This window comes from Helobdella robusta, assembly GCF_000326865.2.
Source record: "Helobdella robusta unplaced genomic scaffold HELROscaffold_1, whole genome shotgun sequence".
Taxonomy (NCBI): Eukaryota; Metazoa; Annelida; class Clitellata; order Rhynchobdellida; family Glossiphoniidae; genus Helobdella; species Helobdella robusta.
Genome location: NW_008703570.1, coordinates 839,708 through 855,345, shown reverse-complemented (window position 1 = coordinate 855,345; position 15,638 = coordinate 839,708). Strand labels below are relative to the sequence as shown.

General features: G+C 31.0%; 2 protein-coding genes across 2 annotated transcripts; one reads left to right on the top strand and one right to left on the bottom strand.

Annotated features, from left to right (window-relative positions):
- Positions 1-2,574: 2,574 nt before the first annotated feature.
- On the bottom strand, positions 2,575-5,380 carry HELRODRAFT_158386 (hypothetical protein; the record flags this gene model as incomplete). The annotated part of the gene is made up of 5 exons (XM_009010472.1): positions 2,575-2,828; position 2,930; positions 3,092-3,274; positions 4,193-4,335; positions 5,290-5,380. 5 exons carry the CDS (start codon positions 5,378-5,380, stop codon positions 2,575-2,577), a joined length of 672 nt encoding a protein of 223 aa, XP_009008720.1.
- A 649-nt stretch (positions 5,381-6,029) lies between these two features.
- HELRODRAFT_158385 (hypothetical protein) lies at positions 6,030-15,436 on the top strand (the record flags this gene model as incomplete). The annotated part of the gene is made up of 7 exons (XM_009010471.1): positions 6,030-6,117; positions 6,879-7,205; positions 8,169-8,313; positions 9,660-9,884; positions 12,361-12,509; positions 14,193-14,321; positions 15,258-15,436. The coding sequence occupies 7 exons, from the start codon at positions 6,030-6,032 to the stop codon at positions 15,434-15,436; spliced, it is 1,242 nt and encodes a 413-aa protein (XP_009008719.1).
- Positions 15,437-15,638: the final 202 nt, after the last annotated feature.

Here is a 15,638-nt window from a genome sequence, read left to right as displayed (position 1 = left end):
TAACTGGTATAGTTGTTAGTGCCACTTTTTTTCTCATATATCTCCATATCTTGTTCTTTTGCACTGGCTACTTATAAATATAGATAAATTTTTAAAATTTGCACATTTATGTATAAGTCTCAATCTTAATTATTTCCTAGTACTTATCAGATATATTAATTGAACCTAAACTACCCGGTTTACTATCGTCTTCTTGTACTCACTTCTTCTTAACTCGTGTTAAACACTCGTTTGCTAAATCTGCATTTATTTTTTCTAGTCCGTTTCTCTGGAACTTTCTACCTACTTCTCTGACTACTTCTCCATCACTTGCGAAGATTAGAGCGAATCTCAAGACCCTCCTGCTGTTTGCAAAATTCATTGTGGAGCGCTGTTAAACATCGCGGAAATAGCGCTTTATAAGCTAATTGATTTAATTCCTATGTTTAATTTACTTAACTGACAATGAATCAGACAAAATATCTAGAGTTATTTTTCTTTTTAAATGTTACTTGGATAGAAGCAAGAGTAGCGTTGACGTCAAACTGAATTTTTTAATACTTTTACAAATCTTAAGTCCTCTCCCTGTACTTCTTTATTATTGGTTTCAGTTGTTTACATTCTTGTATTTACTTTTATTTATATCTTGATCAAAGTAAATCGAAGTGAAATTGTTGTACGTTTTCATGCATTCTTTATTTTTAAGATCGATTTTATTTATTATTACAGCTCATCTGTTGGATTATATTACAAGTAAACGTTTTTTCAGTTATTTTCACATTGACACATATAACCGCGCTCTTTTAGAAAAAAAATCTTGATTCAAATCAAAATATCAATTTCAATCCTAGTAAAAATAAAATGATATATTGAAAAGTAAAACAAAATAAAACAACACTGGTTGACTATTGGTTGTTGGATTGGTCAAGTTTTTTCTAACCATTTTTATATTTTAATAAAAAATAAATTATACAATAATTATAAAATTACTGTTAGAAATATTTAAAAGCTCAATCGTAAACTTTCAAAAGCTAAAAATTCGGTAGATTTTATTAAATATTGAATTAATTATAGGTCTCCTTTCAATCTCTCTCTCTATATTATATAATATATATAATTATTATACAATAATATTATATTCAGTTTCATCATAGGTAACCAAACGGCAACCCTTGATCTTGGGGAAAATGTCTAAACGTGTGTTGTTGTGTTATATATAATTATATATAATTATATATATTTGTTTTTCATATATATATTATATTTAGGTAGTTGCATGAGAAAAAAATGCATAAAAAATTTTTTCAACTTTATTTTCATAATCTTCAACTCATTAGCAACCTAACAAGCCCAAATATATATATATATAATATATATATAATTTTTTATATATATCAAAAACTGACGTGGTTATAGCAACTTAAAGGATGTAAAAATTTGTTTAACACAGCTTGCATTTGTCAGCAAAAATTGACTGGGGAAAAAATAAGGATAATGTGTGCAACACAACACATATGAATTTATTTTTTAAATGAGTGAATATAAGTACAAATATGCTGAAACATCTAATAAAATACATTAAATATGTAAAAACATATTTAACAGTGCAAGTGAAATGAAGAATAAATTAAACTTGTGAACTTGAAACGGATCCCTTGCCCTTGATTTACATTCTGATAATAATTCAACAATTATTCAAAATATGCGATTTTATAACATAAATGATTTTCTTATTCATCCTTAAATAAATTGCAGTGTTAAATAATTAACACAATTTTTAATAGAATTTAATGAATAATTGATTAATAAATTTAATTAAATCAGGTTACATCATCAAATATTACAAGTCCTTGCTCACGATTCACATTCTGATAATAATTCAACAATTATTCAAAATATGCGATTTTATAAAATAAATGATTTTCTTATTCATCCTTAAAATAAATAGCAGTGTTAAATAATTAACACAATTTTTAATAGAATTCAATGAATAATTGATTAATAAATTTAATTAAATTAGGTTACATCATCAAATATTACAAACCATTCACTTTCAAATTTATCTGATTATTTAACAAAAATATAAATAGAAGGAAATAAGAATGTCAATGAGTTTTAGATAGAAGTTACGAAGTTAAGCTCTACTGTAATAGTAATAATAGATCATTATCTGAAAAAAAACCACTGGACAACTATGAACACATGTGTGGAATTTATGAAATGAAAAACTGGATTTGAATGGAATGCTGAAAATATAGAAATAGAAACAATTAATATGAAATAATTACACTATAATTAAAATAATAATTAATTTTAACAGATGCCAAAATGGAGATCTCCTGTTATCATGTCTGTGATGACACTCTCAACCCTTATATTGTAATTTCCAGCATCTCCTTCATTCACACACCAATAGCTGATAATAAAAATATCTTTTTTTTTATTCCTGTATACGTTCAAAGTACGTACATGAATTATCTTCCAGATCCCATTTGTGACTTATCAACTCACCTGCCAAATCTTCATAGTTCAAAATTTTATTCAAAAACCTTTATGCTCTTTCTCAAGGTTGACAAATAATGGATGATCAACTGATCAATTATTGACCAACAACTCAAGAATAGCATGTTCTGTATTCTTCCTTGCTTTTTCTTCATTCTTTTTTGTTGCTTTGCATCTCAGCAAGATACTGCCATCTGCCCTTTGTTCCATGTTTCGACAAATTTTTCTTCTCATTTCATTTTTCCTTATCGCAAACTGTATCATGACTTTCTGTACATCCTGTGCTTTGCAATCCAGCCATTCCAAAGTGTGATTTGCTTTAGCCCAAACTTTAGAGTCCAGAAAACCTGTGGTGATAATAGGTGCATTATGAATAAAATAATCTGTCATACCAAGCATTCTTTCAGCATGCATAATATGAGTAGGTGCTGAAGAAGAGTTCACTAACACTATATATAATGATGAATAAGAAATAGGATTTGAGAGAGCTCTAGTAAGATAACTGTTCATCTGTCTTTCAACAACAAGTAATGCCACCTGTGACATTAAAAAAAATTAGGTTACTGGCATATATTTTATATTGTGCAGTGTGTGCTGATCACAAGGCTACCTGAACTAGAGAAGAGAAAATGGAAATTAGAAGCTTGTTATCATATCTTGAAGTGATCAATGACTGAAAAACTTCATCCTCTTCCAAGCTTCCTCCAAATACATCACATTTAACTGAAAAAATATTTTGAGGATCTTGTTGCATTTTGTTCAAGTTTTCAACTGCTAATTTGAATGCAGGAACCTGTAGGTCATAATAATAGATTGTGGTTTTGAGTGAAATAAAACATATATCATGTGTATCATTTAGTTTTACCAATTCAAGGTTTGAACTTTTCTGGACATTTCCATATATTGCAGACATCCATAGTCCAGTCATAAATTTTCCGAGTAAGCCTAGAGTTTGAAGCTGCGTCATTTTTTGTTTTTATTTATTTTTTCATATAATCATTTAGTCAAATCATTCTTGTTGTTACAAGATGCTGTTGTTACAATTAATTAATTGTTACAATCAAGTTGTTACAATTATTCAATATGCTATTGTCTAAAGTTTATTCATGAACATTCAAAATTACAAATAAACAAGTTACCCTTTCAAGAATGAATGAAGCAGATGTTCATATCCTACAGCAACAACACCCATATGAAATATGACAAGAAACCTGTTGCCTACATACCTCAAAAACTTACTTGTTACAATATTGTTTACTCTTAAAAATGCTTTAAATACACAAGGATCCCCCTTTTGACTGTATCTGCAATAATTTTTTTTAATTTAAAAAAAATTAAACTTAGTAAATAAAATCATTCCAAAAAATTACCGATGTTTAGAGAGACGTGCAAGAATGATAGAGCTGAGCCAAAAATTCTTGTGTTGCGTGTCAAACCTAGTTTCTTGTCATATTCCATAAAACATTTCATACTTTCAGTTGCAACCGTTTCTAAAGGATGAACAATGCAATACAATTGTTTCAAAATTAATTTCTAATTCATCTTTTAACAGTTGATAGACACGATTATTTACAGGTGCACAATCAGTCAGATAGCATTTGAATTTGCTAAGAAAATGACTTTTTACATGCGGGACCGGCAATGCATTAAACAACATTTTTAATGCATGAATGTATATGATTTGCATAGTCAACGGCTGTTGACAACAAACTTGCATGGGAGAGAGGCAGAAGTGAATTTCAACTATATGTTTCCCAGCAACAGTGGTAGCGTCATGTGCCAAAGTAGCAGAGGCACAATTATACAGTAATTCACCAACCTCAGCAAGAACACCAAGCTCATAAGCCATTCGTTCTTTATTGAAAGGATGTGAAACATTGGTCAATGACAATTCATGAACAGTTGGGCTATAATATTGCAAAATATGCCCAATGCTTTTAACTGTAATATCAATCAATCAATCATTGTTTAGTGTCCAGAGACCCAGTTCTCCCGAGGTAGGATGTTTATCTGTAACATTTTGCAAAAGTGCGCTATACACTGCTTTTCTGAAAAATGTTACGTAAACATTTTCAACTTTAGGATTGACTTGTTTTGAACTTTCTTCATCTTCTCCCAAAATCAAATTTGTCAAATGGTGAACTTTTTTAATTTTAATTGTTATTTAATTTTTTAATTGTTATTTGGTTGAGCATTGTTTAGCTTCTTTTTCTGTGATTCAATTTCATTAATTTGCTTTTTTATTTCAGATTTATAATTTTCTATTAACCTGTTTTTATGTCTTATTATTTGAGCTCTGCTCAATTTAATATTTTTTAATTTTTTAGGTAAATAACGATCAAAAAAATTTGCCTTCCCTTTTCCTCTTTCCTGATAGAATTTTGCTTTCCATGAGTTGACTGATGACTTTCTCTGGATGCCAAACTCCTCAAAACATCATTTTGTGCTTTCAAACTGGCAATGTTTTGTTTGAAACCTATGGTCAAACCTGAAATAACTTTTCTATATTTTTTAAATGAATTATTCTTTATGTAACAATTTTTGCAATGTTTTTGATTGTTTGATTGGATTTATTTGAAGGTTCAATTGGCTAAATATGAAATGGGCTATTCATATATTCAACCAATTTGTTCCAATCTCTGTTAATATTTTGTTATGATTGTTAATAATTTGGCCTGAATTTTAATGCTATTTAATAAATATTTAAAATTATTATTGAAATGAAAATGTTAGGTTTTTAATTCTTGCCCAACTGCTATCCATTTTGGATTTTTTCTTTTTCTTTTATGACCAAGTAATAAATAAAACCATTCTTCAATGGTATTGATGGGTTGGCGAAATTCTCTTCCACATAACTTTTCAGAACATCCATTGCTTCAATTTTTTGAATCTGAGACATGCTTAAATATGGAAGTAGATTTTAAAAAATCAAATTTTATAATCGCAGACAATGACTTATAATCATAAATATATTAGGCTACCCCATTTAATTTTTACAGCAGGAACTTCAAAGCTGTTTTTCAGTATCGGCAACCAAATTGACTTATAAAAATTTTACAGAATGTTGTTGAATGTTACAGAAAACTATTAAAATTAAAAAATTTGATGTGTTCCCTTTAGTTCAAAAATTATAGCATAATTTATCATCAATGCCAAAGTCGTGCATGGTAGACATCAGTTTACCAGGAACTTCAAAGCTGTTTTTCAGTGATCAAATTGATTTTTATAAAAATTTCAAGTAATGTTGTTGAAGTATAACCTTGGTATTGATAAATGGATTTTGAGCAATGGATGAAAACTATTTAAATTAAAAAATTTGATGTGCTTCATTTAGTTCAAAAGTTATAGCATGATTTATAATCATCAACACTAAAAAATGCATTGAAGGTATGGGACAAGGTAGGGCTATTCAATGTTCTTTTTAAATACCGGCGGCACCCTCAAACAGCCTCAATTTTCAAATTTAGATGAATAAATGCTTATTTTTGTAAAATATAAAAAAAAATTCGATGTGCTTAAAAAATAATTCGAAGCTAACCTGCTTGAAAATGGCCAAAATGAAGGCGCGTAGAAATCGGAGAAAAGTGAATGACAACAACAAAAAACCATATATTAATGATAACAAATCTTTTAAAAGTTAATTAATTCCAATTATGACATTATACGTCAACGCAATAGCAAAAAATTAAAAAAATGCATCACCGTGTTTTGTAATTTTTTTTGCGTCGTCGCATGCTTAAAAGCAGCGCGCTAAAAATGCGGGTCGAAAAATTACCCCGTTTCACTTTAACGTAAGTTCATGTATCTGCTCAAGCCGTGCGAGTACACTAATAAGCAACGGTTACAAAACATAATCCATTGAGAGCACCAATGCTAAAGAACTAACTTGGTTTTGTTTAAAGAAACTATAAACCAAACCTGCACTGAAGATGATTTGTGAAAAATCGAAATAAGGCCTTATCTGCATGATGAATTTGGAAAACAACAGTTTTATTAAATTCTCAAGATGAACTTGGATAATAATTCTATTTTCAATTAATTGAACAATTTCCAGAATATTTTAGTAAGGAAAATTGAAAAGACAAACTTTAAATTGATTAATGCCAACAATACGGTAGAATTGATACAATTCTGTATGTATGCAATGTAAGTATGTATACCTACGTCCTACATACAGAATTGTATGTATGTAAGTATGTATATTATTATATTATATATATATATATATATATATATATATATATATATATATATATATTGAAAGGAGACCATATTTTATACTATTATTATTATATATATATTATATAATATAATTCATACAATACTAAAAAAATATATATTTATATATATATATGTGTGTGTGTTTTTTTTCAAACGAAGTAAAAATATTTTTTCAGGTGATAACATCAAGGAAAGAACTTCATCATTTAACATTACGTTTACTTCTTCACCTATTGATGTAATAGCTTTGCCAAATAAAGAATTTTTTATTTACTGTTCAGTTTTCACTATTGATGTCAAGGGAAATCCTTTTTCTGTTTACTGGATGAAAAATGGCAATAATTATAGTGTTGAAATTGTACATTCCAAAAGACATCACGTACTACAGGACGGTACCTTAAAATTTGATGACTTTGAAAAAGCTGATGAGGGTGAATATTTCTGTGTAGTTAGCTTTTCCAAGGGAGACATCATGAGCCCACCTGCTAAAGTAAAAATTGCAGGTTATAAATATATTATTTTTATCATTATGATGGCATCACCATCTTCACTTTGCACCTAAATTTGATTTGTGATAAAGAGATGACAAACGATGCCAGTTAACATCGAAATATGACTTTCGCGCATCTGTCTTTACTCTAAATATCAGTTAAAAATTTTGTTAACTGATATTTAGAGTGCTATTTGATATTAAATATTTAAGTTGATGTTTAGTAGTGGTATTTAACTGATATTCAGAGACATTTTGCTAAGCACATCATTTAACATTTAATTGAATGGGTAATTAAATGCTCTTTACATTTGAACATAATTTGGTTAAACAGTTAACTGTAGGACAAATAGTCAGTCCTATTATTGATTAGATGACTGAAAGAGGGCAAACACTTTTTTAAAACATTTTTTAATGCTTTTGATTGTGGGGAATTCGTCATCATTGATGTAGGACTTGGTGATGGTCATGAACCTTTAATTCATTAAATTTTATTCCAATTCAAGTTTTAAACTTTACATTCAATATGTTTTAAATTTTTCCAATAAGAATATTTTATATCAGGATGGTCAGTGAATTAAACAGATTTACTTAAACAGCTTGTAGTATGATAATAATACATGTTAACTTGTTGAAAAAAAACCTCTGATAGATGTTTTTTCAAATACTTGGCTGAAGATTTAATAATAGTGATTATATTCTTAAAAAAAATGAAAGAAAGAGAGCGAGAGAGAAGAAGAGAGAGAGAGAAAGAGGCAATGGTAGATATTAGTTAGTAAAATGTTAGTAAGAAACCTGATCGTTATTTTTTCAAATAATTTCAAACGGGTCTCTAGTTTTTTAATGATAGATATAAATTGGCTGATCCAAATATATTAACTTAAATTTTCAACGGTTGATCAAAAATTAATTGGTTTATTTCAAATTAATGGAACTAATTGATTATTATAATTTTTTTTTAAACAATCATGAACAGATTTGAGCTTGAAAAATAATTACAAAGAGATAAGCATTTCACTCAAAAGAAATATATTATTAGAATGTGAAATACACGCTGTCCCAGATCCTCAAACTATTTGGCTGAAAGACGGAAAAAGACTTATTGATCTTAATGAATCAAGGTTCGTTTATCGTTTGTGATAAGAAAGTTTTCAAACCACTTAAATAACTATTTATAATGTCCCTACATCATTTTCCAAGTTTATATTACACTGAAATTATAATTTACTAGCTTTTAAAATTAAATTATTTTAATTCTATGTTATCCCTATCTTTATCCTTTCTAACTTCCTCATGTGATTTGTGGCTTCCATTTTTTTGACTATTTATGATATCAATCTGAAAATTTGATATAAATAGATAATATATATATATCGTCAGTGCTCCTTGCTGTATATATAGGGAAATATTGACTTTGTCAAAATTAACTTTGACGTTGTAAAAATTAACTTTGGTGTTGTAAAATTGAACTTTGATGCGAATTAGGTGCCAGGTTTCTTTATTGGCTGGTCATCTTCTTTGGTCTCCTTTTCTTCATCGATAGCATCATATTCTTCTTTGTCACTTGAACAAAGTGAAAAAGAAGAATATGATGCTTGTCACTTGAATCGAAATATGGCCTTATTTGCAGCATGAATTCGAAAAATAAGTTTTTTTTGAATTTTAATAAACTAAACGTTCACTAAAAAACTTTAGTGAGAAAAATCGAAAAAACGAACTACAAACATATTAACGCCAAACATACGGTAGAATTTATAGAATATTGTAAATATATATATATATATATATATATATATATATATATTGTCGGAAATTTTAAATAAAATAATATGAATGAGGCGATTTTATAATAATAATAAAAATGAGGAGATTTTTAAAGGATGACAAAGCCCCAAGTTGGGCGCTAATTGTCGGAAAATTTATAAAATGAAAACAATTAAAACAGCTGGTGGTGTGAGGTAATCTCCTCCTCTATCTTTCTCAGGGAATTTTTGTATGGTCCGACAATAATTTTTGTGTATATTTTTATCGTGAGTTCGACCAGTCATGTGTGGCACTGGGCTTTTTCGAATTATATGATTTTACTGAGTAACACACGAACGCGTAAAAATATTCGATAACAATTTTATTAATCGACGGAAATAAATAAAAGGAATTGAACTAATGAACTCTATAATAATGTAAATGTCAATGAACAAACTGGAATACAGGAATTAGAACTCTTCTTGTTGGGGTCTTCAACTTGGGAAATGTTTCTTGCCGTTTAATCGTAAAACCTCGACGTGTGTATCCGATGGTGATGTCGATACAACCCCAAGAAATAAAAAAAATGATTAACAAAAATCGGAGCCTATGGAAATTGCAAGCTGCGTGTGAAACTATACCAATGAGTATAGAATCCAGCAAAGAACCCTAGGTCGACAAATAGCACAAGAAACAAAAGAAGGAGGCGGATTCGTTTTCACAGAACCCAAGGCCTGTTTTCACTGGGCCTGTCTGTGAGTCGGTCGGCTTTCGCACAACCTTGGCCTGTTTTCACTGGGCCGTCAAGTCTGATCGGCTTTCGCACGACCAAGGGCCTGTTTTCACTGGGCCTGTCAGTCAGTCGGTCGGCTTTCGCACAACCCTGGCCTGTTTTCACTGGGCCGTCGAGTCTGATCGGCTTTCGCACGACCAACACAAAACAACAAGAGTCAGAACAACACTGGAAACAAATTGTGTGACTCTAGTACGCGTGCGAAACTATGCCAATGAGCATAGAGTCTCGTACTAAATCCACTTTTGAGAACTTAAGACGTTTCTGAAACTATGCCAATGAGCATAGAATCACGCGTTAAGTCTCTTAGATACCAGAACAGGCACTGATTACTCGAAGCTGCCTAACTGGTGAACCCAAGGCTGACTCTTTGAGAACTTAAGACGTTTCTGAAACTATGCCAATGAGCATAGGATCACGCGTTAAGTCTCTTAGGGACCAGAAGAGGCACTGATTATTCGAAGCTGCCTCACTAGTCAACCCCCCGTCTCACTCTTTTCACACCCTTCCTTATCAAGGCAAAATTAGATTTTGTTTCGGGTGTTTTAAAATATAAAAATTTACAAGGCATGTCCAATTAATCAGAAAAAGTATTAATTAAATTTTAAAATAATTTGTAATAATTTATGACGTCATCTAAATTGCAAAACAAAGAAAATCGTCATCACCTATCGAGTAAATTAACTTGCACCATGCCCCCTATCGAGTGAATAAATTTCGCGTTGAAAATTTTGCAGTATTTTTAGTCAGCATTATTTCATAATTCTGACAATATATATATATATATATATATATATATATGTATATATATGTTATGTGCAGGACAGGATATATATATAATTAGAGTTGAGACTGTTGTACATGCGGTTATTAAAAAATATCACTTCATTTTCAGCTTTGATTAATTTCTGTTTCGGTCTTTCAATATTTCAACCGTATTTTTATGATGGTTTTTCAAATTATTTGTGTAGAAAACAATGTTTTTAACTTCTGTTTATTTTTATTCTTTACAGATTTGGTAATTTTTCACCATTTTCAATACATTATTAATATGTTATCAGATCAGATGTATACACATTTCTGTGAGTCTTATTTACTGACTAAAGTTTCTCTTGGTGCTGATCCAATAGCTTTTTGTATAATTGATTTCTTTGTGTATCTCTATCTCAAAAATAATTGGTACTTCAAAAATAATTGGTACTTTATCTAAAGTGTTCAATTTTGTTTGTCTTGCTTGCATCATTCCACAATAACAAATTTGAAATAGCAATGTTTTTGAAGCCATTAAGGTAGAGAAAGTCACATCGTTTCAATATCTAGGGGATGTTCTGGATTGTACTGGAACAGCTGAAGCTGCCGTTCGTGACATCCCACTACCACTACGATCAAGACTTTATAAATCTGTGATACGTCAACGAACCGACATCGATGGATGCAACGAATTAGTCTGAAGGACCACATCTATTCTACCAAAATCCTGCGTCGTTCTGGTTTAGATGATATAAAGGACGAATGCCGGCAACACCGTCTGCGGTGGTTTGGTCATGTCAAACGAAGTAGAAACAGTGCCATAACTTCTCTTGCAGATGTTGAAGTACCTGGCACTCGTCCCAAAGGCCGTCCAAAGAAGTCCTGGTCGCAAACAATTGAGCAAGACATGAAAGCTCTAAATTTAAATGAAATGGATACAACTGATCGTCTAATTTGGCGCAAAAAGTTGATGGCAAAGAAAACAACGTTCTACCTCGGGAAACTGGGTCTCTGAACGCTAAACGAAGGTTGATTGATTGATTTGTGTATCTCTATCGTTTTTTTGATGCAACAACTTGCAATGCTGCCTGCATGCACGCTCTCCTCATCTCCAGCAATTCACATCCTTTAACTCACAGTTTTCAAAAATTGATTAGCTTTTTTTTACTTTTATTAACAACTTCGATGAACGAACCGTTTCTGACATCGTTTTATTCACTGAGCTCCGTAAACGACTGATTGGGTAAGAAGCCACAACAGCCAAACAATCTAAGTCCCATCAAGTGACCAATTGATTTGGTAACTACTTCTTTTTGTCTTTTATGCAACTGCAAACGGGTCTTACGTGGCTGTCTGCTAGGCCAGTTTATTACAGTTTAAACGATTTGGATCCGTTTGCTTCCCAGTGTTGGAGTGATCATACGTTTCTCTTTTCTCTATCATATTTAAAACCGTGTTGGGCCGACATGATGGCGATAACGGTAGCAATGTTGATTGAAATCCGATGCAGCCATATTTAGCTGAGTTAAAAATTGTAGTTTATCAAAGATGACTGGGTAACGTTCTGATCTAGTTATTTGGCTGTAATTAGATTTTCAATAGGGTTAAATATGAAAAAAGTTTGAAGCAAAACCCGAACTTGATGTTTTTTGATTTGTTTCCCTCGTAAGAGAAATTTTAATATAGTGACATAACATATTGGCATTTGTGCACATCATTTAAATAGAGCTGTTTTATTAGATAGTTATTGGTTTAAAGTATTTTGAACCAGATTTTTGCCCTAACAATTTGTTGAAATCGAGTTTTTTGGGTCAAAATCAGCGAAAATAGAGTTATGAACCAATTTTGTGTTTGATGATTTAATAAACGTTTATTTAAATAGAATTTTTCAACCGAGCTGGAAGAGTTTGCACATATTACAAGTGGTTGATGATGATGCTGGTTTGTATACTTGTGAAGCATCAAATGTGCTGGGTCAGTTGAGTACCACTACAATAGTTCGCGTGGGCGACGGTGCAAGCAAAAAACAAGGTTGTATATATACTTCTTCCTTTTATTAATTTTATTTTATTTTTAACGCCGCTCCATAAATTGGTTCACCGTTCACTGTATTGGTCTAGACAGCATTATTTGTACGATGGTTCAAATCTTTATGTACATCTCTCTAGTGTATGAAGTGTTTATTCAAGTTTGAAAAGTTTTCAGAAAACCAAAATAACCTGCAAGTTGCGCTGATGTGCGCTTGCTGTAAATGTTCGTACATGCGCCCTCACTTGTAATCCGTTTATTTCATTTAAAAAACATCATTTTGTGAAAATACTTGTGTTGTTGTAGAGTGCATTGTTAAAGTTGAAATCTCCATTAGATTAGGTTTCCAACGTTTTTTGGTGCTTTCCACTAACTCTGGCAAGCATGATTATATCGAGCAATTAAATATGACCAGTTTTCTTTTGCTCACTGTTTGAAATTTATTTATTTTTATTTATTTATTTTTTGTTACAATTATCCCTTCAATATTTTTCAGATAAATCGCAATCACACACGTGAAACAGCGCACCGTACATTGTATGTGATAGGCGAAGATTTCTTGCAATTGAATGCGGTCAATTATCATATATTTTAAAAACACTATCTTCCATTCATTTTCTGATTTGTGGTTTTTGGTTGTGCAGTATGTGTCGATTGCATTTTTTTAACTTCTACCTTTAAGGCCTCACATACATATAACAGTACATGGAAGGCTTATTTTAAAAATATTTTTACTGCAGTTCTTAGGCTCATGTCTGATCGTTTCTAAATTTTGTTGAATCAGGCAAATGTTCTTGTTGCTTGCTCTACATTGTTGTTTTCTTCTCATTGTATCATGAATGAAATTGTTATTTCATGTGGTTAGCTTCCAAGGTGGACCGGACCGACTCTAGAGCGTCTTCAATTACCTCGCCTTATATTGTCAGCTCTTCATAAGGATCTTTTTTTCCTAAATACCACAGTTTTATTTCTGCTCGCCTGTTCCATTCAGCTGATTGATTCTTTTTTCTAAACCTTTTCTAGTTTTCTCTTTAAATTAATGTCACGGCAATAGTCCAATATTTGAGGTGATATCCAGATATTTTCACAGAAGACTCCTGCTCTCCAACTTCGTACAGCAACCTTCTCAGGTATACAATGAAAGTAAAACCGCTGATTTTGCACTTTTCAATGATTGTCAGTCTGCTGGTATAAATTTGATGCACCGTCTGGTTATTTTTTCAAACCCAGCCTGTGATGTGAGTGACTCTAAAACTAGTAATTTTTTTCCTTAGAAATAAATAGATCTGAAATGCATCTGTCGTTTCAGCATTCTGTTCGTTTGCTCCGTTGGTTTGATAGCAACAAGAACTGATCTGTATTTTCCTGTTGCACGACCAACAGCTCTTTTTATAAGTTATGTCAATGGTATAGTTTAAACGGTTTCTGTGGAGGCCTTGGGTACTTTACCCCATGTTAAAAACAACATTTTGAATACTTTTGCCAAATGTTGTTATTGTTGGAGAGACTGAAACAATTTTAAATTGAAATTTTTTTAGATATTTTTCAAATTTCTAGTAGGGAGGGGTTTAGCCCCAAAGTTCCCCGTTGGCTACCTCTCTGAATTGTAGGTATTATTGCTACTAAGATTATTTAATTATATTAAGTAATTATTTATTTAATTAATTGAAATAATTGTGAATATAGTGATACGAAATGATTTGACAGATGCTCCAACTCTGCTGAGTGGCAGGAGTGTGGTCGATGCGTTAATAAATACTGATGTGAACCTTCAGTGCCTTTGGTCATTTTCACATTCACTCTGGTTTAAAGAAGGTAGCGTTTCATTCATTCGTTATTAAATTCTTTAAACGTTTGACTTTTCATGCATGCAGTTGTCCTCATCACACGTTGCTCACTTCACTTTGTCACTCCCACTTTAATTGCCAGCCACTGCGCTGGCTACAAAGCTTACATCTGTTCATTCTGATTCCTAAGCGTTATTTTCTTAGTCAGTGTTGTAATTCTAAGGATTAAATTTTGCATTATATGCTTGTCTTAATTGATTGATTAGTTAATTTATTTATTTATTAATTTTTCTTATTTTAATTTTTTGAAATTGGTTGGATAACATTTCACTGTGAAAATTTTTTTATTTATTTTGTTTAATGAATTTTATTTATGCTTTATAATATTTATACAACTGAGGACAATCGTTTCAATTGAAATCAGTTCAACTTGAGGTGACGGGTTGACTGAATGTTTTATTTCAAAAAAACCCATTTTGGAAAACTCCACGTCCAAACCCCACTTGTCAGTTTGTTGAAATGTTTTTGGCACATCATTCGAACATGGGTACATATTTGTACATACTCTATTCTATTTTATATTTTTCCTAAGAATGTGTTATTTGGCTATGGTTTTTTTTTGCAATAAATTTTATATATTTTGATTTTGTGGTTTTTAATTTGCATAACATTTGAGAAAGTACATTAAATATTTCCTATGAACTATGAAAATTGTAATAAAGTTGTAATAAAGTCTTAAAGGATTAAAGTCGTGTTGATATATTTGCTTCTTATTTATAGTTTCATTTTTGTTTATTTCGAATGTTTATGGGCGAACTGGACGACTCTCAACTTTTTCGACAATTTATGGCGCCACTTGTAAGTTTTTGTTTCTAAACTCTTCCATTTAGTTGTTGAATCGAAGTATCTTCACTTTTATATTTCAAGTTAATTTTTCATCTTATATTTTAAATGAACTTCTTAGGACAACCGATCAACTCAGGAAGTGCAAGTAGTTTGGTCATTAAGAATGTGTCACTGGATTCCGCGGGAACTTACACGTGCATCAATGCATACAACCAATCCATCAGTTGGGCTGTTTCTCTCCAAGTTTATGGTCTGTTCCTACTTATTCTTTTCGATGAAAAAAGTTTCTCAAAATAAAATTTGGGGACTTGTTTCATTAATGTGTTTCAAGCTTAGGTGGTCGTTTTATATTTTACACAATTTTTTTATTTCATGTTTCCTATGAAATGTTCCCACATACACAATAAATAACATTAAAAAATTAAAAAACCATTTTTTATATTGAAATTTTTTTATTGGTCGTTAAAATTTGTTGAACGTTTGTTGGATAGCTTATCTC